This window comes from Microcaecilia unicolor, chromosome 6 (genome assembly GCF_901765095.1).
Source record: "Microcaecilia unicolor chromosome 6, aMicUni1.1, whole genome shotgun sequence".
Taxonomy (NCBI): domain Eukaryota; kingdom Metazoa; phylum Chordata; class Amphibia; order Gymnophiona; family Siphonopidae; genus Microcaecilia; species Microcaecilia unicolor.
In genome coordinates, this window is record NC_044036.1 from 167,738,127 (window position 1) to 167,762,527 (window position 24,401).

The 24,401-nt window shown below is 42.6% G+C and overlaps 1 protein-coding gene across 2 annotated transcripts in view; it reads right to left on the reverse strand.

The window, feature by feature from the left end:
- MKRN2 (makorin ring finger protein 2) overlaps positions 1-18,378 on the reverse strand; it is a 41,723-nt gene extending 23,345 nt beyond the window's left edge. For both annotated transcript variants that reach the window (XR_003942424.1, XM_030205655.1), the window contains exons 1-6: positions 18,257-18,378; positions 15,160-15,288; positions 9,635-9,813; positions 6,934-7,238; positions 3,220-3,434; positions 2,180-2,290 (exon numbers count right to left, since the gene is read on the reverse strand). Coding sequence is in view for 1 of the 2 variants with exons in the window: in XM_030205655.1 (XP_030061515.1) it covers positions 2,180-2,290; positions 3,220-3,434; positions 6,934-7,238; positions 9,635-9,813; positions 15,160-15,288; positions 18,257-18,285 (968 nt within the window). In the remaining variant the exon portion in view is untranslated. The remainder of the gene's footprint in view (positions 1-2,179; positions 2,291-3,219; positions 3,435-6,933; positions 7,239-9,634; positions 9,814-15,159; positions 15,289-18,256) is intronic.
- Positions 18,379-24,401: the final 6,023 nt, after the last annotated feature.

A 24,401-nucleotide genomic window follows, 5' to 3' on the forward strand; every position in this document is an offset into this window, starting at 1 on the left:
CTCTCCCTTCTCTCCAGCCGTTTTCTAAACTTGCCTGAGTTGCGGTCAGCGACTGCAATGCAGGTTTCCTCCGCCAGCCCCAGAGCCTTCCTGCAGCCACATCCCATGTAACATCCTGTTTCCAGAAGGGTGGGGACATGGCTGAAGGAAGGTTCTTGTGTCACTGGAGGACGCCTGCTTGCACTGTGAATGTTGCCCTTGACCGAGAGAGAGAGAGAGAGAGAGACTAGACCGCCAGGGGTGAGGGGAAGGAATCAGAGGTACAGTTAACTCAAGAATTTTTTTTTAAATTGAGAGATTTATTGCGATTAAAATTTTTAATCATGCATCAACCCTATTTCTAATTGGCTCGTTGGTTGCAGCTCTGCCTCCCTGTATCCACCATGACCTTTTATACTGTATTTTAGGTGCCTTGTTTGTTCTCCTTTCCTATTTGGAAGCAACAGGCATCCCTATGGGTTTATCTTCTGTTGTATCTCTGAGGTTGCCCTCACTGCCTTGGAAGAAGCCTGTTAAAAAAATAAATAAATAAAAGAATCTGACACCTCTGCCAAAAAAGAAAAATGGTAGGGTGGGGGAGCCCTACGGTATCTGAAAGGCTCTACTTTTGCTCTGTTTTTATTTCTTATACACTGCTATTAAAGCATCAGGCAAATCAGAAGTTGGGATCCTGTTCCACGCAAGACCTACTTATGATATCGCTCATTTGTGTGATCTGTAACACAAATTTTAAGGGTCAAAACTCAAGCGCTGGACATGGCATTTAAACCTATTCTGTATATCCAATGGAACTGAATATATGTGGAGAGCAGTGATATTCATAATATAAGAATAACTATACTGGGTCAGACCAACGGTCCATCTTGCCCAGATCCTGTTTCTAACTGTGGCCAATACAAGTCACAAGTACCTGGCAGAAACCCAAATAGTAGCAACATTCCATGCTACCAATCCCAGGGCAAGCAGTGGCTCCCCATGTCTGTCTCAATAGCAGACTATGGACTTTCCAGGAACTTGGCCAAACCTTTTTCAAACCCAGACACGCTAACCGCTGTTACCACATCCTCTGGCAACAAATTCCAGAGCTTAACTATTCGTTGATTGAAAAAATATTTCTTCCTATTTGTTTTAAAAGTATTTCCATGTAGTTTCATTGAATATCCCCTAGTCTTTGTACTTTCTGAAAGAATAAAAAAAATATAGATTCACTTCTATTCGTTCTACAGCACTCAGGATTTTGTAGACCTCAATCATATCTCCCTTCAGCCATTTCTTTACGAGCTAAAGAGCCCTAACCTCTTTAGCCTTTCCTCATGTGAGAAGAGTTCTACTCTCTATCATTTTGGTTGCTCTTCTTTGAGCCTCTTCTAACTCCGCTACATCTTTTTTGAGATACGGCAACCAGAACTGAACGCAATACTCAAGGTGAAGTCTCACCATGGAGCGATACAGAGGCATTACAGGTGCTATCTGTACAGCTAATGTGGTTTAAATTAGGACAGCTTTTATGTGGATAGTGGCTGAATACTGATAACTACCTTTTGGAATTAGGCAGAATGCCCATGGCTCTATCCCACAGTTATCCAGATAGTGCTGAGATGGTCTGAAAGAATATTCAGTGGCATTATGTGGATGGTGCCTCTAAATAGGGCACTTTATCCACACAGTGTTTGCTGCTATACAGCTAAGTGCTTTTGCATATCCAGCTCTTAGTAAATGAGGAAGTTCATGTTGTTTAAAGGAAGCTGTCTTTCTGGGTAAAAATGAAATAACAATAGCCAGCCCTCAGCACCTCAAAATAGACTCGGTCCAATATTCAGCCGGAATATTGGTTCAAATTTAAAAACGGGGTGGTAAGTAACCAAAATAATTTTGTTGTGATAATTTGACACAGTATTCATCTGTATTTAAGAAAAAAAAAAAAGCACCTTTAAGCATATAATGAAAACTCTAACCATGTAGAGAAGCATAACCAAGATCCCCACAGCAAGGGGCTGCAGCCTGCTTTATTATTAGTCCTATGCAGGTTAAATGAAACCATTCAGGCCTACCGATTCATACAAGTTCTCATTCTCACTTTTCCCTCTGAAATCCTGCTCTATTTACTTCAAAAGTTCTTTAGGGTTGTAGCCGTGTAGGTCAGTGATAGTTTCACAATACTTCTGCTAAGAGCACATACCCCATTCCTTCTTTAAATGCCTCTATCAGGTCATTCTTCTTATTCTGGTCTTCTACCCAGTAGACGCTTGGAATGACAAACTCCGAGATCACCCGGCATTCAGGACAGGATCTGTAAAGAAGAAAATCTCTGTAATGCACGTTTACAGTTTCAACTATTTTTAATTTCAGCATGTTAAATTTAGGACATCAATTTCACTTTTTATAATTTCATCCTCTTTATTATGGAAGATTGGACACAGCCTAGGAAGTAAAGCAGCTCTAGCCAAAACGTTGTACAGTAAAGTGAGGTGTCCACATTAAACGTGCTACTCAAGATCGACCACAAGCCTCGCCGCTACTGGTCAAACTACAAAGTTGTTTTTTCTAATACATTTTTTCTTAAAAAAAAAAAAAAATAAAATCAACAGAGATAGATACTGATAAGAAAACTGGCTATCTACAGCCCTGCCCCAACTAGCAGTAGCTACTAATGAAAGCAGGATACAGGAAGCTTTCTCATCTGCCCGAGCCAAAATCATATTCTTCCTCCACTAGACAAAGCTCAACTTGTCCCCCTTTTACTACTCTCAACATTTCTTCTGTTCTCATCCTATTTCTAGGTTTCAATTTGTCGTGTCCAAGTTCATTGATTGTACTTTTATATTTGGTCATTTTACTATTTTTATGCTGTTAACAAAATTGTAACTTTCATGTTAAGCTGTATCTGCTGTATACCGCCTTGGGTGAATGGCTTCATAAAGGCAGTTGATAAATCGCAATAAATAAAAAAAGGTTACAAAGCTGGGATGCTCTCTTTCTAGTTGAAGGGGAACTTCTTTTAAAAAAAAAAAACATACTTAAAACAAAAAAAAGATACGTAATTTTGGCGATACCAGAGCTTCAGGAAGAGGAACAACTTTATAATGAATATAGACTCAAAAGATCAAAGACTAATTTAACAGGAAAAGATACAGCAACCATGATTTTACCGACTGTTCACCCTGATAATATGATAATATAGCAAGGGAGGTTTGATCCCTGAAAGCCATCCAGACTTACTTTATCACTGTATTCTCAAACTGCTTAGCACACCTCCACTTCCTGATGCAGGACAGGCAGTACGTATGGTTACAGTTGGAAAGGATCCCAAAGCGTCTCTCGGAGGCCGAGGGTTTCTCATACACAACCTCCATGCAGATACTGCACACCTTCTCCTGACTTGCCTGAAAGGCAAATGCTTTCTCCATCTCATGCTCAAAGGAAGCCATGCACATCTACAACAGAATGCAGCGTGTTACTCAGGTCACTGCTCTCTGCAGCCTAACTGAATAGTACTATTGACACAGTAGCAATGCCTACAGATGACAATCAGCAAGGCAAATTCAGTGTCCAGGTATCCAATGGCTACCACAAAAAGTAATTTGGCCACCAGTGTTCATTGGCAGGCATCAATGTGACCATCAAGCTTCAAAAGGCAATAATGTAAACTCCAGTGGCTATTTGCTCAATGGCAATTACAAGAACTGAGTTGTGAGAAGTTAGCATCATTGACAGGTTATGGTGCTCATTTTCAAAGACAGGGGTCGACCGCCGAGGTGGAGAAACTGGATCCGTTATGGACAAGCGAAGCTAAGACACAGGAGCAGTGTGATCAACAGGACTTCTTCCAAAAAGCCAAGGAGATGTATAGGAGAAATATGCTCTTTATTCTATGTAAAAATGTTGGACTCAACACAGATTTACCCATTGACCCAGAGTACCTTGGTTGCTTTTATCCCTCACTGGCATCACCAGTCTTTTTAAAGGCTCGATCCTGTTCATTACTCCTGAACAATCTTACTGTTTATCCTTGAGCTACTACCATATCCAGACTCCTGAAGCAGGCATCGTTCAACATCTAATATAATAATTTGCTCCTCCAATGTTCCAATGAGGCTACCTGCATTCGTAATCATCTCCTGACGTCACTCTCCCACAGTAGAAGCCTGCGTGCCTGACGTCAGGAGATGTTACTGTGGTCGCCTCTGTCTCGCTGTCTTCGGACTCTGCATCGCTGCCGCACTCATCCGCAACTCCACATCCTTCTCGCTTCCCCGCTCAGGTATCGGTGCCGGTCGTTCCACCTTCACTTACCAAGTCAGGGTTATGGCGGCCGCCAGCAGCGGTAAAAGGCGTGCAGCCTAGGCCCTTTTCTCGCTCTCTCAGCTGTGGTCCCGACCTTGCAGAAACAAGAAATGAGGGCGGGACCACAGCTGATAGAAAAGGGCCGAGCCTGCACGCCTTTTACCGCTGCTGGCGGCCACCGTAACCCCAAAGAGGTAAGTCAAGATGACTTTCAAACTTCGTAGGGAGGGGGCCTGGAACTGGAAGAAAGGGAGGGAGGAAGGGAGGGAGGGAGGGGGACCCTGGAACTGGAAGGGAGGAGGGAAGAACGGAAGGGGGACCCTGGAACTTGGAGGGAGGGAGGGGATGACCCTGGAACTCGGAGGAAGGGAGGTGGCACACACTCTCAATCTCTCACACACACACTCTCTCTCTCTCACAGACACATTCGCACCCAGTCTCACTCTCTCTCTGTCACACACAAACACACACACTCGCACATTCACTCTCTCACACAGTCACTCTCACACACACTCTCTCAAACATACACACTCCGAGGAAAACCTTGGTAGCGCCCGTTTCATTTATTTCAGAAACGGGCCTTTTTTACTAGTTTTTCTATAAAATAAAGAGCATATTTCTCCTATACGTCTCCTTGTTTCTTTCTGGAAGAAGTCCTGTTGATCATGCTACTCTTAGCTCATTTTCAAAGCACATGGCCTTACAAAGTTACATAGAGGCATATTTTCAAAGCATATAGATTTACAAAGTTCCACAGTAACCTATGGAACTTTGTAAGTCTATGAGCTTTGAAAATGAGCCTCTATATGCACACCAAACTTTAGACATTTGTGAGACTGTAATGACAAATGTAACTGCTCTGATTATAAAGTGGGTATTAGAATGGTGAAGACAGCAAGTGGACCTGACATTTTATTTTTCCTCAATGAGCAGTTTGGGTGTTGCAGTCACTGACAGAATATGAAAGCATATCTGAACCTCACATGCACCTACATTTGACATAATAAGTTAATGAATGTTGTAGAGGAAACAGCAAGTTATTTGGCATCCCTGCTATCCGTCCGTAACACACAAGTCATCACAGAACACTGGGCTCTGTTCCCACTCAATCACATATTATTATTATTATTAGTATTTGTATAGCGCTACCAGACGCACGCAGCGCTGAACACCTGATACAAAGAGACAGTCCCTGCTCAAAAGAGCTTACAATCTAAATATTACAGACAGGTAAGTGGACAGATAGACAAACAGTCAGTGGACAGATGGACAAACGGTCAGTGGTGTGTGCAGACTTGAGAGGACAAATAGCTCCTTCAGGAGGTACATGTTGGCACATGAGAAACAATAAAGACAGAGCTCGATTAAGAAAATTCTGAGGCTTGTAGAATCATCTTTTTCAGGGACCTTTACCCCTTTTTTTTAATGGATACTGCCTAATATTCAAATGTGAAGTGGAGACATTCAGCATGAACAGCCAATTTACAAACTGAAACATCCAAATTATGAACAGGGGGAAAATAAGGAGCATGGACATCTGTATGGCAGCATTCTTAGAAAATGGACACACAGATGTCCATGCAGAGCTGAGAGGCAGCCTAATGGTTGGTACAGTGAACATAAGAACATAAAAGAGTAGCCATACTGGGTGAGACCAATGGTCCATCTAGCCCATTATCCTGTTTTTCAAACAGAGGCCAAACCAGGTCACAAGTACCTGGCAGAAACCCAAATCGTGGCAACATTCCATGTAGAACCCCATCCTAAAGAGTGACAAAATTCCATGCAGAAACTCAAATTGTGGCAACATTCCATACTACAAATCCTAGGACAACTTGCTTCCCATTTCTGTCTCAATAGCAGACTATGGACATTTCCTCCAGGAATTTGTCCAAACCCTTTTTAAATCCACCTCCTCCGGAACCTCCTCCAGCAAAATAAGAACATAAGAGTAGCTATACTGGGTCAGACCAATGGTCCATCCAACCCAGTATCCTGTTTCCCAAACAGTGGCCAAGCCAGGTCACAAGTACCTGGCAGAAAGGGACCTAGGTTCCTATCCCACTTTAACTCTTATTATTATTATGTTTTTGTAATTGTGAGCCCTCCAGGAATAGAAAATTTAACTAAATATAGAAACCACCTGCAAGCCTGAAGGCTATTGAAGTGGTGTACATTCAGGTACAGTAGGTATTCTTCTGTTCATGGAGGGCTCACAATTACAAAATAAAAGAATTAAAGTGGGATCTGAACTTGGGTATCTTGGTTTAAAGTCCACTGCGCTAACCACTAGGCTACTCTTCTGCATTTTTGCACGCTAAGTGTAGAAATGTGTACACAAGATTATAGAATGGGAGGAGGGAGTAAATAAACCTCATTAGGTAGAACAGGGGTTGCATTAAACAACTTGTGTTAAATAGCATTAAAACACCTTAGTAAACCTAGCCCTGAAGCAATGGAGGGTGAAGAGACTTGCCCAAAGTCACAACTAGCATTAAGTAAGATTGAACTCTTGCTTCCCTAGTTCACAGTTTGCTGCTCTCACTATTAAGCCACTCATCCAATCCTCTCCATTAAAATAAGATCAGTGATCCTGCCCTCACTGCATGTCTAGAGTTATACATGTTCCACTGAGAATGGCTCCCTTACCTTTTCATGCATCTTCCTCTGTTCCTGGTCAAAGGGATGCAGAACTTGCAGCTCGCAGATCTGGCACATGTTCCCGTGGAGATAAAGGCAGCTGTTGCCATAGTGACACGTGCCAGCTGCCGCAAACGGGCACAGTTGCTGAGCATCAGGATAAGAACTTGCAGCCTCTACGTCCTCAAGCCCGGTCCGGATAGCTTCCAAATAGGAATGAGGCTTCACCTCTACACTCTCATTCTGATCACTGCAACAGCCAGGGTTACAAGCGGGGCTGGGCTTAGCTGCATCTTCAGTCGAGCCACACAAATCTTTAAAACAGTTCACACACAAAAGACAACAAAAATTATATCAAAGAGTGGCGGCAATTATTAGGAAAAATGTGGTGAGAAAAAAGTCTTTTTCTGGTACACTCGGTATGTCAAGGTGTATATTTGTTTAGTGAATTCTCATACTATTTCTCTAAATACAAATTTGACTACTGATCACCTAGGATAGCTGTGAAATAATTTAAAATTTTGAAAACAGCAAATTGAAGTGCTGACATTGTAACTGCCCCCAACATGTACTAATTTAATCTGCATGCTGCCTTAGGCCCTGAAAGCTTATTTAAAAGTACTAATAAAAATAAACTACAAATCCCCAGCAAAGAGAAAGTACAATACCTGGCAAAATTAGCTCAAGAGAGAAAGAACAGATTCTGTAACAGCTTGTTTATATACAGGAACGGGTATTTTGAAGACTTAAAAATTGAACAGATGTACATTGCTAGTTTTACTCATTTGTAAACATGCAAGTGCATATGTCATGGTCTAGTGGCTGCCTATCTCAAGAACTAGAAGCTCAGCACTGTGAAGAAAATTTGGTGTCTTGACTGCAAAATTCTGACACACTGTTTGAACGATGTTATTTTACTGTGTTTTAGCTCAAACCTTTTTAACGTGCAAAAATTGCTAGGTAGTAAAGCTAAAATGTCAGTAACATCAGCATAGCTTACGATAATTAAATGTTGTTTAATGGTAATACTTAAGTATGATGACTAAATAAGTATCTAAAATTTCTCACTGAAATTCAAACAGTTGCTGAGAAAACTACAAAAAAAAACTGTAGGGGAGGTTACTTTTTTTGCCTCACCCTGTATATACATCAGCGTCCAAATCAGCAGACAGCAGGGGCAATTCTGCAACAGCGAGATGCCTCTACCCTCCAATTCTATCCACATAGAGTGATCCTGGCAGACCTGGCAGACCCTTAACCCTCCCTTACTATCCCCTTCTCTATCCTATCATTAATTGTACTTCTATCCCTTCTAGTCATGGCTCATCTTCCCCCTCCTCCTCCCCTATCATTTTAGACTGTAAGCTTCCTAGACATATAGCTTAATGGGAGGGATAGTAAGTCCCTAAGAAACTTGAACTATAAACATGCCTACATTTAAGCCCATATAGAATACTAGTGTAACTGGGTATATCTGGTGTAAACCCTCATGTCTAGCTGCTGGAGATGTGTATGTAAGTTAAAGCATCCTATAAGTTATAGATGTTAGTTTGTGCTCCATCCAGGCTCTGCCTATGTATACACCCACTTGTAAAATCTGAGCTATGCACTTTAAGTGGATTTTTGCCATTAACATGCTTATGTGCATGCATTTATGCCACTATTCTAGTCATTTACAGGTGCAATTGGCACATAAAGAACTGCCCCAAGTGCTTTCAATCACTGGTTAAGTCTGTAGAGATCACACAGTTGACATGCATTGCTCTCTAAAAAAGGTCAATATTTGTACCAAAGATTTAACCTGGCCAATAAATTTAGGGGGTGTATTAAAGCATGCCACTCTGCTGGTCAGCACCATGGTGTGGACAGCTGCCGTTACAAATACGGGCTACATCAAAACCAACTGAAGAGCACGGGTTTTCTTAGGGTATTTCAATCTGCAACAAAATATACGGAGGACTGAAAAAAAAGTCCGCAAACTAAGGACCCCCGTTTACTAAGACACGTTATAGGCACACGCTAACACTACACACACCCACAGGAATATATGGGTGTGTCTAGCATTAGCGCATGCTAAAAACACTCATGTATCTCAGTAAACGGCGCCCTAAACATTTTCTGTAGATTCCCACTTAGAAAACATTGCTGCTCGACATGCCTCTATTTTTCCCCAAACACATAATAGATTTAGACAGCTGACCAAAGTAATCATCTCCCAGCAGATTTGGCGTGTTTTATGATTTCTTGTAGGCCAGGGGTTCTGGGGGACCACCAGCCAGTCAGGTTTTCAGAATATCTTAATGAATATGCATGACAGAGATTTGCATGCCTGCCACCTTCACTATATAGAAATCTCAGTCATGCATATTCATTAGGGATATTCTAAAAACCCGACTAGCCTGTGGACCCCTAGTACAGGTTTGAGAACCCCTGCTGTAGGCTGCCTGCAAACCCTTTTCAGTCATGCATATTCATTAGGGATATTCTAAAAACCCGACTAGCCTGTGGACCCCTAGTACAGGTTTGAGAACCCCTGCTGTAGGCTGCCTGCAAACCCTATTCAGTTCAATACAATTCACATTCTGTTGTGTCTAAGCAAAAATTCCCAATAATTGCTCTTTATGTAACTAACTTATATCTACATTATAATATGCCAAGAGAAGAACAAAACAGAATGAAAAATAACTGAATAAACCTTGTTTTAACTCACTTCGGTCCCTGAGTACTAGAGTCTTCTTTTCTCGCCTCCCAGATTCCTTTTTGTTCTTGAGGACAGGTGGTGTGGCCTCGGGTGTGGAGTCAGGAATCTGGAAAGCTGGAGGAGGCGGACTAGGAGTTAGAGAAGTCACCAAAATGCCGGTTGCAGGATGTGGTCGAACGTGATCATACCTGAGAAAGAACAAGTAACAGATATTCGGCTTAGTACCTATATGTTAGTATTTACCTAAAGCATCCCTCTCGCTTAATGGGGCAATTTTTTCAAACTGTCTGTATCCAGGCAAAGACTGCATGTACTTTTTGTGTATGAGATCTGTGCCAATTCTCAAAACAAACATGCGTATATTATCACATTGATACTGGCCGTGGGTAAAAAGCATGGAGTGTCACTGGCACCAGCCTGCTGGAAAAGTACATGTTCTGTTGACTATTTTTTTTTTTTGGGGGGGGGGGGGGGGGGGAGGAATATCATTGTTTCTGGATGTATCCTATAGACAAAATAATAAGAAGAAGAAATTTCTGGTTTATCAAGTTTCAACTTAGGTACCCTTCTACATATGATCTTGGTTAATACCACATACAATGCTATACTTTGTATTGTTTTTTTGAATATTTTTACTGCTGTAATTGCCTATTGCTCATATTTGATATTTCTTACTGTACACTGCCTTGAGTGAATTCCTTAAAAAAAAAACAGTAAATAAATCCTAATAAAGAAAGAAAAAGAAAGATTTATTTATTGTGAACACTTATATCCCACAAAATCCCACTGAGGCAGGCTCCATGTGGCTTACAACATTCAAGTAAAATACTAACACAGTAATTCTACCTCTCCACCCTCATCTCTCCCTATGTTCCCGCCCGTAACCTCCGCTCACAGGACAAAGCCCTTCTCTCAGTACCATTCTCCACCACTGCCAACTCCAGGCTCCGCTCATTCTGCCTTCCTCACCCTATGCCTGGAACAATCTTCCTTTACCCATACGCCATGCCCCCTCCCTACCCATCATCAAATCTCTGCTTAAAACTCACCTCTTCAATGCTGCCGCTCAAGAAATATAGAATGCCCCAATCTATCCACCCTATCAGATTAACTGTTCACTCGTCCTCTAGATTGTTCACTTGTCTTTAGATTGTTCTCTTGTCTTTTAGATTGTAAGCTCTTTGAGCAGGGACTGTCCTTCTATGTTTAAATTGTACAGCGCTGCGCAACCCTAGTAGCACTTTAGAAATGTTAGTTAGTTAGTTAGTTAGTTAGGGAAACAAAAGGATAAAGGGATGAGGAATTGCAGGAGGTCAAGCAGGAGAGGAGTATGATCGATCACAGAGGTAGGTCTTGAACAGGCTGTGATCGGATAGCTCTCTTAACGATAGTGGTAATGCGTTCTAATAAAGGGGACTCATAAAGCTAAAAGAGGAGGCAAAAAGAAGCTTGTATCTCAAGTTTCTGCAGTTAGGAAAGTGTAGATTGAGATAGGTGCAGGACGACCTCACAGAATTTCGTGGAGGAAGGTCAATCAGGCTATACATATAAGCAGATGCGTCCCCGTAAACTATCTTGTGTGTAAGAGCACAGAGTTTAAATTCAATACGTTCTTTAATCGGGAGCCAGTGGAGCTTTTTGTGAAGCGGTTTTGCAGCTTCAAACCAAGATTTGCCAAATAGGAGCCTCGCCGCCGTGTTCTGCGCAGTCTGGAGTTTCTTAATGGTATGTTCTTTGCAGCCTGTGTAAATTCCAGTGCAGTAGTCGAAATGGCTCAGGAGGGAGTGGATTAGGGTCCTGAAGAGGTCGAACGGCAGGAACTGCTTGACACGCTTAAGAGACCTCATGGAAAGGAACATACACTTCGCAATTGACGATACTTGGAGATCAAGAGTCAAGTGGGAATCCAGAGCGATCCCAGAGAAGCTTCAAACTTGTCGAGATAGGTATGGAGAAGTCCAGCGCAGTAATCGTGCCCTGGATAGACTGTTTGAACGGGGAGGAGAGAATGAGGCAATGTGTTTTTTCCTTATTTAGCTTAAACTTAAATGTGCAGCCCAGTTGACCATAATGGCGAGACTATTCTGAATGTCCGCTGAGATTTCGGCTAAGGAAGTTTGGAAAGGAATGTAAATAGTCACATCATCAGCATAGATGTAGGAATTCAGGCCATGGTTGAAAAGGGCTGTTGCCAGTGGGGTCATCATGATGTTAAAGAGGGTAGGTGAAAGGGGGGAGCCTTGAGGAACTCTACATTGCGACTTCCAGGAAGGAGATATAGTGGATTGGAATTTGACCCAGTAGGATCGGCAAGATAGAAATTCCCCAAAACCAATTCAAGACATTGCCTCCAACACCAAATTCACTTAGCAGCGTAAGGAGATGATTGTGGTCAACCATGTTGAACGCACTTGACAAATCAAATTGGAGGTACAAGATGTTTTTCCCAAAAGACAATTCCTTCCGAAAGTTGGACAGAAGAGTAACCAGCACTATCTCGGTACTGTGGTGGGATCAGAATCCAGATTGTGAGGGATGAAGAATTGAAAATTTGTCTAATCAGCGAGCTGGGAGTTAAGCATACTCTCCATAGTCCTGACCAGCAATGGGATAGTAGCCACAGGGAGGTAGTTAGAAATAATACTTGGCTCACACCTCGGGTCCTTAGGGATTGGTGTTAGGAGAATGTGACCATGAGCCGCAGGGAAGCTACCACGCTGAAGCATGTGGTTTAGGTAGGATGTAAAGTCAGCAACAAAACACTCTGTGTTTTCTATGACCCTTCACAATTTTTTTTTTTTTTTAAAGAGATGTCACAATTGCTGAAATACTGGATCACTCGTCTTGAGATTATACTTTAGATATTTACCCCCGGATTCTATATAGCGCACCTAGAGATCCGCTCTGAAATACAAGTGTATTCTATAACAATATTCATAACTTAATTGGCTTAACAAGCTAATCAATGTTGATAACTCTTAAGCAATAATGAGCACTAATTGGCAATTAGAATTTATACGCACAACTCGCTAAGCGCACTCTGTAAAGCGGTGTGCCTAACTTCTAACGCACACTGGCAAAAAGAGGTGTGGTTATGGGAGGGGAAAATGGGCGTTTCGAAATTTACACGCTGGGATTTATGCCACATTTTCTTTCGCTGGTGTAAATGGAGGCGCGTAGTTTTAGGCGCTCAGATATCAACTAAGCGTATTCTATATACTGTACCTAAATCTAGCCGCTGCTTATACAATACGCTTATTTGGCACTGATTTCCTCCCTGATTTTTTAGGCATCATATATAGAATCTCCTTGTTAATGGGCAATGGCTAGATTCCTACTGCTTTTGCTTTATTTTTCCTTAATTTACCAGCTTCCTATGGTTTATGTGTTTTTTTTTTGGATTTCCCATGAATGTGGTTTAATATATTGAGCTATTGGTTATTGTTTATCTTTTTTCTTATTATAAAATTCTGTAACATTATTATGAAGTACTCAATTTCCCTTTTCAAAGCTGTATCTTTGATTCTCTTATTTGTAAAAATGAATTATGAAAAAAAAATGCCATTTGCACACCCACTTTCCTCCCCTAACTTAAACACGCCACCAAGACTGCCTCTTCTCTATGCAGCTAAAAGCACAGGTACTGTGGCTTAATATGCACAGAGAGGACAATTTAGTCAGCTGACTAATATGGGTCAAAAAAATTATATTTGTGTAAATTGCTTTGAAAACTAACCTCAGCATGGGTCTTTTGTTTACATTTTAGTTAACAGCCAAAGAGCACACATACACTACTCAGACAAGGATTTTTTGTTTGTTTCAACTCTACATAACTACTAGGAGTGATATCAAAAGCAGCTTCTGCCCTGCAGTACCAGATGTGGGGCAGAGGTGCCCGCCCTAAGAAAATCACCTCTATAGTGCTACAGGGCTGAGTATAGTCCCTGACATGACTAATCTTCTATGCAAGCTGTTGTTAGGGAGAAAGGGAATCATACACTTAAGAGGTCCTTTTACCAAGGTGTGCTAACCAGGGGCACAGCTAGGTGGGGCCATAGGGGCATGGGCCCCCACAGATTTAGCCCTGGCCCCCTCTATTTTCAACCCCCCCTGCCCCTCCCCCATCTGGTACCTTTGTTGGCGGGGGTCCCCAACTCCTGTAAGTCTTCTTCAGCGCCGGTCTCCGGCGCCTTCGCTGATCTGTTTCTGTGAGTCCTGACTCCTACTCACAGAAACAGATCAGCGAAGGCGCCAGAGACCGACGCTGAAGAAAACTTTGGCTGGTGGGGGTGGGGACCCCCGCCAGCGGCGGCAGGAGGGGGAATCAAAAGTGGCGGGGGAGGGTCAGCGGCGGGAAGGGGGGTAAAAAGTTGCGGGGGGGGCAGCTAGGGGAGGCGGCCTAACCTGTGCCCCCACCTCGGGCTCTGGACCCCCCCTCCCGGAGAGGTCTGGCTACGCCCCTGGTGCTAACGGATTTAGTGTGCACTATAAATTAGTGTGTGTTGTGCCATGAAGCCCTTATACAATGGGCTGCACAGCAGTTAGTACATCTTAGTAAAAGGACCCTTTATTTATTTATTTTAAATTCACCACCCCTTTTCCTTGGATAATGGGCAATTCCTGGAGCTTGGCACTGGGATGCAGTATCACTGTGGCAAAGAAATTAAGAAAACTCTTTTGACCAGACACTTGATTTAGATGGCACTATTAAGTGAACAAGTAAAAAGAAAAAAAAAATTTCCTTCCCTGCTGGAATTTAATTTTGCGCTTCTCCAAGAACATGGCTGTCATTTTAGTAAGAAACTATAAAGCAACTTGCTCTAATAGGTTATAAATTATCCGTGCTGTATTTCAAGAAAGTAAATAAATTTAGACAAAAGGCCTCATTAACCAAGGGTACCAGCTCAGTGGACACACCTATAGGGGCTACAATCATGGGCCAGCCTCTATAGATTGTAGCCTCTATAGGTGTGTCCACTGAGCTGGTACCCTTGGCTAATGAGGCCTTTTGTCTAAATTAATTTAATTTCTTGAAATACAGCACGGATAATTTATAACTTATTAGAGCAAGTTACTTTATAGTTTCTTATCTCTATTGCTCTAAGCTGATTGATTAATTTTTCTATAAAGTGTCATTTTAGTACGCCTACAATTTTCTCATTAAGGGCCTCCTTTACTAAACCATGCTAGCGATAACTGACGCAGCAAATGAGAGGAAGCCTATAGGAACTGAATGTGTTTCCTCTCATTTGCTGCGCAGGAATCGCTAGCACGGTTCCGTAAAAGAAGCCCTAAGTCTCCTTCAGAATTAGGAGACATCCCCCTCGTTATAACGGTAGAACCTTGTAAGAATCCAGATACATCTTAAAGAATTTAAGACGTTTACAGGATCTCTTAAGAGGTTTGACTGTAATAACAGAACACACCATCTAATTTCACATTTACCTGCATTATTGCTTCCACAGCCCTTTCTGCAAACAGTGCCTTTCTTTGAGGCATTCGCTACCCTAAATCATGGAATAAGTGAGCCTCACCTGCAGCGGGTTCCATAAGCACACTGACCCTTTTGGTAGAATTTACAGATGGTAGACGGCTTGCTTGTCAGCAGGTCATGTGAAAACAAACACCTGCTGCCTTCCCGACACACACCATGCAGGAAATACCTGTGAAGACAACACAGAATCACAGATTGAGCTCCAGACTGTGAAACAGAGAAAAAGGAGTTCCGCTGTGCAAGCGAGCAACCATACTTCACAGGTTATTGGGTATTGTGCAGGCATTTATTCCTGGAACACACACACACGGAGCAAAATGAAAAAGGTAGAATTCATACAGATAGCCAGTTTCTACTTCTGCACTGGTTGCCAGTTTGGCAATATACTGAGGGTAATTTTTTAATAGGTCACCTCAGGGCCACTGAGAAGGGGGGCAGGGGAGGGCAAAATTTCCCAGGCATGGCCTCCAAGGGGAGGCCTAGTGCCGGCAAGCTTCTTCCTGCCTGCTTCCAAATCTGTCATTCTCCTGCTCTGTGTGTGCCAGGACCCGGATGATTCTATTAACGCAATAACCCGGGTGACCTGGGTGCAATCATCCAGGTCCCAGCACACAGGACCAGGAGGAGACAACAGACCGAGGAAGGAGCCACCGGGGGGGGGGGGGACCAAATGTATGTGTGGGGTGTGGCGCAGAAGCTTGGGGGGGGGGGGGGCACTAGCACACAAAACATATGAATGTTTTATTTAAAAACATGCATAAATTGTGACTCAACTCACTGCCCACATTTTTGTGCCTATAATCCCTTGGGTAATTTTACAAAAGCCCTTTTACACCTGAAAAAAATCCTCCCTGTTACCCCCATTATGTTTGAAGTTGCAACATTTCCCTTCAAGACTCTATTGTCTATGCACCTGATCTCTGTGCCACTTCTCCAACTGTTGAGGGAGAAGAAAAGGGACAGGAAAGGGGATGGGATTTGATATAACACCTTCTTGTGGTTACAATCAAAGTGGTTTATTATATACAGGTACTTCTCCACTGTTGTGAGGGAGAGGGAAAGAGGATAGGATTTGATCTATCGCCTTTCTGTGTTTACAATCAAAGCAGTTTACATATTATATACAGGTTCTTACTTTGTATTTAGAGCAATGGAGAGTTAAGAGTCACAAGGAGCTGCAGTGGGATTCAAACCCAGTTCCCCTGATTCTCAAGGATACTACTTCCTCTCAAGCATTCCCGTCATCTCATCCCTTTAAAAAGTCCACAGTCTGAGCTCACAACTCTGCGGCTGAACCCAACTACTAGAATTCAATGTCTCCTGCTCTTCTTCTACATCTGGAAGGTAACTTACCTTTTGTAAAATACTGAAAACCATTTTATTTGTTCTCTTTTTTTTTGCTGTGTTTTTGAAACAGTTTTCAATGTTAGTTGTGTGTTTAGTCTTGTTGATCCTGATTTATGGTTTTTGTTTGGTACGGATTTGAGCCATCATTGTTATTTCTTGTGCTGCTTTTTACATCCATCAGAACTATAGACGGACAGAAGTTGTTGAAAACACACAACTTTTCCCATGAATGTAAACACATATACAAGAAGAGAATAAAAAACAATTCTGTTTTACACAATGGGGGGGGGGGGGGGGAATTCCATATATGGTGCCTTAAACAAAAAAAAATCGGCACTGTAAAACCATGTGGTTCGCATGATTTTATGAACTATGCCTAAAGTTACGCGTACTTTATAGAATACACTCACACGCTGTTCTTGCTACTAAAATTTAGGCGCACCCATTTAAGCCATCTAAAACCAGGACTAAATATTGGTGTATTCTATAATTGTGTACATATGGGTCCTTTTACTAAGCTGTGGTAAAAGGGAACCTACGCTAGCATCAGCACGGGAACCACGTCTAATTTAGGTGCAAGTATTTACATCAGGCTTTCCGTGGCGCAAATGACCACACTTAGAAATAAGCATATTCCGCGGTACTATGCACTATTCTATAACTCACGCCTAACTTTAGACGTGATTTATAGAATAGCTCTATTTTTGGATGCGTCTATTTTTAGATGCCATTTACATATTCTCCCTTCAGGGGCTGGTAAAACAGTGCCCAAAAGATGGAGAAAACACTTATGCAGAAATCTTTATTTATTTATTAGGATTTATTTACCACCTTTTTGAAGGAATTCACTAATCTACTCAGTTGCATTTGAGTTGGAGTAAACCGACTGTCAGATGCAACAGAAAAAAAATGTCAAGAGCACTTCAAATTAGGAATTACAGTGTATAAAATAATATTGTAACATCAAGGTCCAAAGACCAAAATGAGTGAAACATAGTAGGAAATAAAATAACTGAATACAATGTACAAAAAAACTCAAGCGATGTGAGGAATAAAGGAGGTTCATCCAGTGATACAGCAACTTAAGTTTTAAAATGCTGCATTATTGATGAAAGCAGAATATCCAGTTACATGTATATTATAAAAACTAAATCCAATTTTATTGCAACAAAAAACCCCAAACAAAACAAAAACCCTGCATTATTTTCTGCTGCTTTAATTTACCACTTTTGAGAATGGCTTTGCCCTCCCCCAAAACGCTGCAGACTCTAGTGCTCTCTCAAAGGATTCAGATGGCTCTGTGGTTTTATCTCTTAAATGCTGTACGGTGAGAAGCTTCAGAAAATTTTGCAAATCAGGAAACACTCAAAATTGACTCGCCTATGACTTAGGAATTTAGGCAGGCAAGATATCCCAAGCACGAGCTGCCTTGAAATTTGGAGTCTTCTCTGGAGAAAACCAGAGACACAGAGAGCGCTACAGTTAACAATCACACTTGCAAACAGGCACCCAAGGAACACTACAAAGCTGAGGAATCACAGCCAGAGAGAGCTGTCAACCAATCCCAACAAGCAGAGACATCAGTCACAGGCGCACTACATCACAGTAAGGATGCAGCCATGTGCAGGGACAGAGGCACAGAGCACCGTCGCCTCTGTGTCCCGCCCCGACCTTCAGCGGGACACTGGGGCACAAGCTCCCAGGGCCCGGCCGAGCACCACCGTGAAGGAAAGAAAAGATGGAGACCTGAGGCTCTGAACTTCTCCCGCACCCCGAGCCGACACACTCACCTACACGTGACCTGCCTGGTGCTGGCCATCCTCCCGGCCCAGCCGCCGCGCGATTTCCGGTCGCGCGCTGGCCCCACCCCTCGCGTCACAGGCTGTGCAGCAGGTTACAGGCACCGGTTGGACACAAGTGCTCCCTTCGTGGGTTCCGCGACCGCTACGTTAAATGCCTCCCTCCCGCCGCCCGCTCCAGGTGTGAGACCGGTAGTACGAATGCAAGTGCGCCCCTCCCCACTGATACTTCAACGGCCTACCATACCCTGTCCCTGGCCTCTACACACAGAGGAGAAGGGAGGCCGTTGTCGCTAGGCTTTCCAACTGGCTCCATGTCATGCAGTCCTGGATTTGCCCCAATGCTTGGATTCTTGTAGTTCTGATTTTTCTTGTAGGAAACCAATACATAAAAGGTTGGATCGGTCCATTCCTCATGACAGGGTTTACTGAGATCCACAGCTCTTGTGTTGGCAACAAGGACTGGTTTAAACTGTGTCTGCTCTGGTTCAAAGAGCGGACACAGTTACTTCCATTCAAGAGCAAACCTTCCCATAACCAGGGTAAATAACCTTGCTTCAATAGGTGGTGCTCCTGCTATGCCCCATGATTATTTTTTGATAACTGGTGCAGCCTAAATCATAGCCAAACTAGGCACTCAGATACTGTGTAATCTGTATTCCCGTTGGTTATTTCCTTGCATGTAACCTCCTCTCCCTCAGCAGAGAGCCTGGGTCTGACCATTCCACTGACACTTCCTTACTCAGATGGTCAGCCCTTGTATATGACACTGTCTCTCCTGACACTGAATTTCTGGCTAGGGATGGCATTGCTTCTGATGTTGTTAAGGGCTGCTCAGCATTTCTTTGTCATTGGCAAATGAAAATGAGCAGGGTTTAATTTAGCAATGACAGGAGACAGCTTCTGTGATTCAAAGCACCCCCCCCCCCCCCCCACTGGCGATCCATGGCCCTGCCTGTGGCCTTGCAGGCCCCCCCTCGGCCTATCTGAATCCTTGGTGGTCCAGCGGGAGTCTGTTGGGTGACCATTCACTCTTGCCCATGGCTGCAGCTGCATCCAGTATAGTGCTGGGATATTTCATCATAATTTCATGGTATTGCTAGGGGTCACAATATGGGAAAAGGTTGCAGCTGCCAAATTGGATATGGTCACAGCCATGCATAGACGTAAATGGGCATTGCTCATGCTCTACTGGACTCCTGCTAAACCACCAGTGTAGTGGGGGAAGTCTATGGCTGTGGGGAGTGGTGGGCTCTTGGGGAAATTGGAGTGCTGTTTGCTTTTGGTGGTGGGGAGGGAGGAGGACCCGGGAATGGGGTCCTGAACAAAATGACACAAGAAACAACACAAAACACATTTTCTGGCTTCCCATCTCTAGTCCTGACAGATGCATGTGATCCTGTCCCTCCAATCAAGTACTCCCTTCAGTGGCCTTGAGTGACAGTCACTGTGACCTAGTCTGAAGCACTGACCCTACTGGTTTCTTTGCCCCCTAGCCTTGAGGGTCTTCTTCTTGCCCCTCCTCTCTGCAAGGCAGTCTCTTTATCTTGCCTTAAAGCCTGCTGCTCTGCTCTATTTTCTCTTCCTGAGAAAATGGACTCCCTTCTACACCACACACCTTTGCACACATTCCCATTCATTCTTCCCTTTTATATTACAATTAACTGTTGCCCAGTGACCAGAACCAGCTTGCCCACAGAGGTCTGTTTGTTTGCCACAAGGACAGATTAAGGCATAAGCAAACTAGACATGTGCCCAGGGCCCAAAGATTTAGGCGGATGCTTTCAAATATGCTCAGAACTCAGAAGACTAAGATTACCTGGCTGGATTTTTTCAGAATTATACAGATTTGTAAACTGACAGTCTCAAAGCCAAATGATGACTAATAGTTTTCACAGTTTAACCCTCTATAACTCCCCATTCCTCCCTCTTCCACTGCAGAGAATGTTGTAGGACCCAGCTGTAGTTATGGAAGGAACAGTGAGCTGCAAGTGTTGAGGGGAAGACTGAGTCTGTGGAACCAATGAGTGTTCTGAGGGTAGGAATATAAGAGGAATGGGGGAAGTATGAGGGATGTGCTGCTTTAGGCTGAGAAAAAGCTGGCACCAACTGCAAGAACTTTGCATGATAATGGGTGGGGTGGGGGACCAAATAAGCATATGAATGGCAGACAACAGCACTGGAGAAAGTGAAAGAAAATGTATGTGTTTGTCTGGAAAGTGCATGTTGTACCTGAAGAGTTTGTGTGAATACATATGTGTGTGTGTGTGTGTGTGTGTGTGTGTGTATGTGTCTAAGAATGAGAGAGTATATATGTGTGTATGTGTCTGAACAATTAAAAAATGAATGTGTTTGTGCATGTCTCTCTGCTAGGGCCAGTCTCATACAAATGAACCTGTGTGCTATTAATGAAGGGAAATTTTCAGCCCAGGGAATTTACTCAGCTAACTATTAATTTACCTGATCAAATTCCTTTGAAAAATAGCTCAGTACTGTCTCCACTCTGTCTATATCGTTCAGAATCATTAAAGAAAGCTGTCATTTTCTTTTGATTCTTCAATTTGTGAAGCTTTCTTTAAAATTAAATTTGTACATTTATATCTAGGACACATCAATTGTTAATCTCACTCTTTGGAACAGCCACCCTTGGCATGTTGGTTGCTACCAGTGGCAATGGAGAGTGGAAAAACTTGCCTAAGATCCCTGGTTCTCAGCACATTCTTCCAAAGCTACTCACTTCCAGGAGGGAGACTTTTTGGCTAGTCCTGTTTTGGAACTTACACCCCATATCACTGTGCTATTTATAGTTCCCAATTCTATTAATTAAACTCAGCACTGCAGGTCCCATGATGTATAATCCAATCTGCTTATTCCCTCGTCCTTTATTGTAGAATTAGCTGAGTACGCTCTTACTGAGAATTATTTATTTTTTTCAGAACAATTATTACTTACAAATAAAAGGTACTGCGATGGGGGCTTCAATGGCACCTGATTTGGCAAACCTGTATGTTGCTAATTTTGAAGTTACCTTTCTAATTAGTGCCGATAATTGCTTGTTATTGGTCAATTATCGGCACCGATTGGCTTGTTAATTAAGTTGTGTGTGCAATTTGCCCGCAGTGCCAAATTTGCACGCGCTTTAGTCGCCATATATAGAATTCTCCCCTCTAATGCTTATCACATGTCTTCATATGTATATACTTCTGATCGGGGACTGGCTTACTCTTAATCAAAATCTGATGGCATCCTCCCCCACCCCCCCCCATTCAAAATGCTGAATTTACTCAAAGGGACTGTAGTTTAAAAGTAGTTGTTGGTAAATAAGCTTCAAAGTTGCATGCTTTACTGTAGCTCCTCAAAATGTGCCACCCTCCTACACCCAGCAGCAACATTTGTGATCTTGGAACAGTCTCACTACTGAAGGAGTGCACAAATTGACCCTACTATTCTGAAGCACAAGGTAGATGCAACCTACGATCAACAAGCAGCACTATTTTCAAGTCTGTTTTACCAACAAACTGGCTTTTTTTCCCTAGCTAGTCCAGTCTAGAACACATGCACATCGGTTTATGCATGCACGGTCTTTTTAAAGACCATTTCATCAATTTCACCCAGCAATACCATTTTATCCTCATCTCGAAATCATTAGACTCCTGAAGCAGGCATGTTTTGTGGTGAAAGACAGTGCCGTGTAGAGTCTTGAGTATTGATTTTATGTTATTGTGCATTGTTTCATATCACAGCAATAAAAAATTTAAATCCAATTAATCTTGAGATTTGTTTAGGCTTCCTCCGTTCCCCACTTATTTGTGTACCATGTTTATTAGTACTGCCACTTTTGGCTAGCGCAATAGTTATCTTTTAGTCTGTTTACCTGTAGGGAAGGCCATGCCAAGTTTTTATGATACATCAGAAAGCACATGAGAACTCTTACACAGGTGATCTCCCTTAGGAAAAAATGTTTATTTGTTTTATATTTTAACCAAACACAAAATTAATTTGGACAAGTGTTTCAATAAACAGAAGAATGAACAGCTGGTTAAAGAAACAAAATAGTGCCAGAAGTTCAGAGTGTCTTCAGAAATTACAAGTCAATCAAAATCTGACAAAGGAATGTTTAAGGAGAGGTGAGCTTATATCTAAAGATGAGAGATTGATAATTGCAGCATAGAATAGTAGACTATGTACAAGATGGTCACAGCAAACATAGGAAAAATGGTAAAACAAATAAAGGCAGAATTTGCAGTATTGTACCGGAAAGTCACACATCTTGTTGATATGTTAGTGTAGAGATCTCCAAAATTCTGCTCTAACTGGATAGTAGAGACCACTAGTGACTTTACTAAAATAGTAGACTTTGACTTGTAAATGCCTCCACAGCTTCCAGAACAAAGGAAAGGCTCTCCTTACCAGTGAAATAATGGTGGAAGGAGACACCTTTTGGAGGGAAACTGTGATTGCTATATAACCCTAGCCCTGCTTGATTTCCTTGTCTTTGGCTCCTGCTTTCCTGACCATCATGCTACAGAGTCAGGGGGAAGGTCTTTGGCTAGCCTGGCCAGGAGGAGAAAAGAAGTGGTGAGCACTGAGCAGTGACAAGATTGCTGGGGCTATTGTACTTGCATGACATTGTACTGAGGTGGAGAACAAGCCCACCACCACTTCTGAGGAAGATAAAGGAGTGAGCATTTGGAGAAACAACAAAGGATTCTGGTCCTGAGAAGCAGGAGGGGACACAGAGGATGTCCCTGGGATTTACAACGATACAGAGACTGACAGTGGTGCTCTCGTCTGGGTTAAACTAACTCTTAAACTGTATCTGAGTAAATAGATAAAGAGCAGTCTCGCAGGACTTGAAAGTCCTGAAGAAGCAATTAGGAAATGAAGGAACTTTTACTAAAATGCGCTAAAAATTGCAGTTAATGTGGTTTTAACATAGGATTTTACCACAAGGTAGTGGCAAATTTTACATAGCATCTTGTATTGCAGGTTGTATGTTAGTGTTCTTATTAGTATATGGCACCTACCTACTGAGAGTTAACACAGGGCCAGGCCTCCACAGCCACTCTCCACTCGTGTCACGCCCCCTGACAAAACATCAGAAAAATGTAGTAATGCATGGTTCAAGAAAAGAAACAAGTAAACAACCAAAAAACCCTTAACATGCTCATGCAGTAGTCTGTTTCCACAAGTTAACTGTGCATTAAGGGCGTAACTCTAGTAAAAAAAAAAGCCACCAAATGTTTGATACAGTTTTTATTTTCTTTACTGCCTGTAGTTTACTAGGTTTGGGCCCCTTTTACAAAGCTGCGGAAAAGGGACCTGCGCAAGAGGCCCCCTTTTACTGCAATGGGTAAAAAGCAGGTCTTTGTTTTTTTTCAGGAAATGGGGGGGGGGGGGGGGGCGGGGGGAGCATTTACCGCGTCCCACAATGCTGCAAATCTTGGTCTCGTCCCACAAGAAGGCATATTTTTCCTTCTAACCCTTCAGCAATGTCACTCACTTAGATGTAACATCTGCCTGTAACTAATACTCAAGATAATGGTTACCAGATCACACAGGCTTCGGTTTCCTGAGTCACTTTACAGTCTGTATTTTATTAATCTGAAGGCCACCTGCAGAGAATCAGTAACAGACACCTGATGCCATGACTAGATCCTTTCTGGTTTACCTATGTTGTTTCAATCAAGCTATTCATTTTCAGCACTTTTTCAGCCACCTTTCAATGCTGAGGAAACCGAATAATCTCAGGGACATATGCTTCACTGTGAATATTACTGACTGCAAAATAGGGATTTTTTTTTAAGCAGATGGCTTAATCCTTTTATTCTGACAATGATGTACCATTGTCTCCTGTTGGTACTGGGCGGCAAGGTGTTAATACCCCCTCTACCCATGTTGTATAGGTTTTTGAATCTGGAATAAACTGCCAGTAGAGATGGGAATGGAGACTGCTTATCTTGTGTTTGGAAAAACATGTTTCTTTTTTTTTTGTCCAAGCTTCTATGTGAAGGACTGGCCTAATGGTTAGTGCAGCTGGCTTTGATCCTGATGGGTTCAATTCCCACTGCAGCTCCTTGTGACCTTGGGTAAGTCAATTAACCCTTCATTGCCCCAGTTACAAAAACTTTGATTG